General features: G+C 47.6%; 1 protein-coding gene across 1 annotated transcript in view; it reads left to right on the forward strand.

Moving 5' to 3' along the window:
• Positions 1 to 2,352: 2,352 nt before the first annotated feature.
• Positions 2,353 to 3,652, forward strand: part of LOC130585789 (adhesion G-protein coupled receptor D1-like) — a 22,260-nt gene continuing 20,960 nt past the window's right edge. Inside the window, 3 exon segments of the mRNA XM_057386417.1 lie at positions 2,353 to 2,682; positions 2,685 to 2,758; positions 2,855 to 2,891. Coding sequence (XP_057242400.1) covers positions 2,589 to 2,682; positions 2,685 to 2,758; positions 2,855 to 2,891 — 205 coding nt within the window. The 5' untranslated portion in view covers positions 2,353 to 2,588.

Here is a 3,652-nt window from a genome sequence, read left to right on the forward strand (position 1 = left end):
CCATGTCCCCAAAGCCATCCCCGTGTCCCCAGAGCCATCCCCGGGTCCTGCTCCATCCCCGTGTCCCCATCCCCAGCAGGCAGTGGCCGCCCAGGGCTGCACCAGTGACTCCAGTTCGTGCCCTGGGCTGTGCTGGGAGCACTGGGATGTTTCACATCGTGTTTCCAGAGGATCACAGGMATAAATTCAGAATTTGTTTCTGCAAATCATCTCCGATGTCTGCTTGCAATTTGCTGTTTCCACAGAAACTTTTGGCAGTGAACATGTTTGCTTGGATTCTCACAATTGTTTTGGTAAGCATATCCTTTCCCTTGACAGGCCCCTCTTGGCAAGTATTTCAAATTCCTGTCTTTCTCTTTTTACATTTCAGCTTTTTCTCAGGATTTTTAGCCGCAGCTCTCTGTGATTTCTAAGGACAGCTCCACTTGTCACTGTAGGATGCAGAATTTGTAGGGTTTACACAGAATTCCTCCTCTYCCTTCAGCTGTCGAGGAGATTGTGGCTGCAGTGACAAGGGAAGAGGTGTCAGAAAAGCTGGAGAGAAATGAGCARAACCCAGACTGGCCATCACTAAATTCTGTATAAATGGAAATTCAAAATTATTCTCTTCTGGGTCCTAAATCAGGATTACAAGCAAAACTCAGCATTTATTTCAACACGGTAATATTGAACTTTGGTAACGTTGGAGCACTCATGCAGYGTGAATGTCTTTGGGTTTCCAGAGTTCATTTTGGTCTCAGTCCTGCACCCTCCAGACTCTGCCAGGACAGAGTTCCYGGAGGCTTTGGGAGCTCAGAACAATCTGGGATTGCAGCTGTGGAAATCAGAGCTGCCAAACGCGCCGGTTCCAGCTCCACAACAGCTGKGAAATGTGTAAATGGAAAACTGTTCCACCCCAAGAGTCACAATGGGCTCACAATGGGGCAGAGCTCAGAGCAGGAGCTGAGAGTGAGCCCGGGCAGGTGAGGGGATGGGCTGGGAGAAATAGGGGAGAAATAGGGGATGGGCCGGGGAGAAATAGGGGATGGAACAGGGGAGAAATAGGGGAGAAATAGGGGATGGGCTGGGAGAAATAGGGGAGAAATAGGGGATGGGCTGGGGAGAAATAGGGGATGGGCTGGGGAGAAATAGGGGATGGGCTGGGGAGAAATAGGGGATGGAACAGGGGAGGAACAGGAACACGGGATGGTCCGGGGGGAAACAGGAACAGGGGATGGTCCGGGGAGGAACAGGGGATGGTCCGGGGCAGTGACCCCCAGAGAGGGCCCCGAACACTGAGAGGATTTGGGGATGGTCCGGGGGTTCAGATCCCGAGAGAGGGGCTCAGGGTCATCCAGAGAGGCCCCGGATACTGAGAGGATTTGAGGAGGAAAGTCCTGCAGGGGCAGAGATCAGGAAATCCCTTCCTGCGGGTCACAATCTCGTGCACTCACTGAGTTTAACCAAAGAATATTTTGCCACATGAGTAAGCTGCATTATCCAATCTATTTACACAACTTCTGGCAAAAGAAAAGGTGAATAAAACACCCTGCTTGATACAGATAAGTAAAATCAATCCCTCGGAGTGCCATGGGATTTAAATCGGTGTTTTCTTAAAGCTTGTGCTTCTCTGGACAGAAACACAATCAGTGTTTCTTCAATAAATAGAAGTCAGCTTTCCTCCCAAAATATCTGTGTCGTTTTTCTGAAATGTGTGAGCTGTGAGCCCCTGTTTGAGTTTGAGCCCCTGTTTCAATTGTGAACCCCTATTTCAGTTGTCAGCCCCTGTTTGAATTGTTTGAATTGTGAACCCCTGTTTGAGTTGTTTGAGTTTGAGCCCCTGTTTGAGTTGTTTGAGTTATGAACCCCTGTTTCAGTTATCAGCCCCTGTTTGAGTTTTCAGCCCCTGTTTGAATTGTTTGAGTTTTCAGCCCCTATTTCAGTTGCCAGCCCGTGTGGCTGCGGTCCCGTCCTGGGGAGGTTTTTGGGTTTTGGGGTTTTCGGGAGCGCTCTCTCCCCTCTGTTCACTGCAGCTCCTCCAGTCCTGGCTGTGTCAGGACCCGCAGAGCCCAGAGCGGGTTTAAACAGAGCCAGAACGGGACATTTGGAGCCAGAACGGGACATTTGGAGCAGAGATGTGACATCAGCGGGGCTTTGTCCCCACTCAGAGCCGATATAAACAGAGCCAGAACGGGACATTTGGAGCAGAGAAGTGACATCAGCGGGGCAGTGACATCAGCCGGGCTCTGTCCCCTCCCAGAGCCGCTCTCAGCTCAGCCGGGACCGCTCGTCTCCCGGCCAAAGGAATTCCTGCAGAGCCCAAACTGCCCCGGGATCCCGAARCAGAACTGCGGSAAWCACAGSCWSAGSGAGGAATTCAAACCGGGWTCGTTCCTTTTTGGCACAGATTGTGACACAAGTATTTGACTTTCCTTCCACGGAACTCTACAACTTCGGGCTTTGGTGCGGGTTTCTTGGAATTTTCCTCCAATCGTGGAAATTTATTCACAGTTAAATGAAGATATCGAGGGGTGAAGAAAGAAAACAGTACTTGAAGGGTCTGGAAGGATATTTTGGCACCGCTGAAGGAATGAACTTTTTGAGCCTGCATGGAAAATGTCCTTTTTGATACCAAAAGTAGCAAAGGAAAACTTATGAGTGAAATCTTACAGGAATTTGATTCCAACTGTACTTTTAACCTCAACAGACCATGGAGAGTTTATTGTCTCTACTCTGTTGCCATTGTTCTTTGCTGATTTTATTTCAGCAAAAGTATCAGGTAATACTCTGAATACGGTCAATATTGRGATATCCTCGGATTTCTCTTTGCAAGTTTTGCCTCGCTGTGTCTGATTTTGTAATGTTTTATGTGCAGGTGTATGGAAACTATTCCCAGCTGCCCAAACACCCAGGTAAGGAATGCTCTRTTTGCGTTTTATGGCAATGTGCTTCAATATTTCTTGGCTTTGTTTCAGTTTGGTTTTTAATTTTCCTAGTAGTCCCAAAGAAACTGCAAGCCCATGTTTGAATGCCAGCTCTGATTTAAAAATGTAAAAGCCTGAAGTGTGAGACTGGTCACTCCAAATTCAGTGCCCTGCCTACCAAATATTCTGAATAGAAGTTGTGAGGAGGCAAATATTTTGTGTTTGCTGTGTGGACAGGTCCTGGACACACTCATTTATTTTACTTTCCTTGAGTTTGTGAATCAGATCTCTACACAGACTCTGCTTTTTTCTGTGTTTAACATTTTCACCCCAATGATTTGCAGTCAGAGGTGCCAGCTCGTGCTCTCTGCAGTGCTTTGGTGTGGTTTCACCACCTGCCCTCCTCGCAATTTCACACTTCAGTTTAAATCAGTCACAGAGCRGATTAAGGATTTCTCATCTGCTTTCAATGTAAAAAAACCTCACCCAAAGCTTTTAAGCGTCTGTGTGTGGAACTGCAGAATTCTTCAGCTGATATAAATAGTTGAAGCTCAAGCCTCATGGTGGTGTCCAAGCACAATTTTACTGCTTTGCCCGTTCATGTGTTGCTCTGTGCTTTGCAGTTTTCACCATTTGTCTTTATTTTCAAGTGAAACCCAGAGCGTGGGGAAAGGCCCCGTCTGTTAAAGGGGTAACTCAGCCTGATGGATTTATTTTATCCCAGCTTTGTCCAGGAACAAGGACAAGAG

This window comes from Malurus melanocephalus, unplaced genomic scaffold (assembly GCF_030028575.1).
Source record: "Malurus melanocephalus ecotype Western Australia unplaced genomic scaffold, MMel_1.1 scaffold_963, whole genome shotgun sequence".
NCBI classification, from domain to species: domain Eukaryota; kingdom Metazoa; phylum Chordata; class Aves; order Passeriformes; family Maluridae; genus Malurus; species Malurus melanocephalus.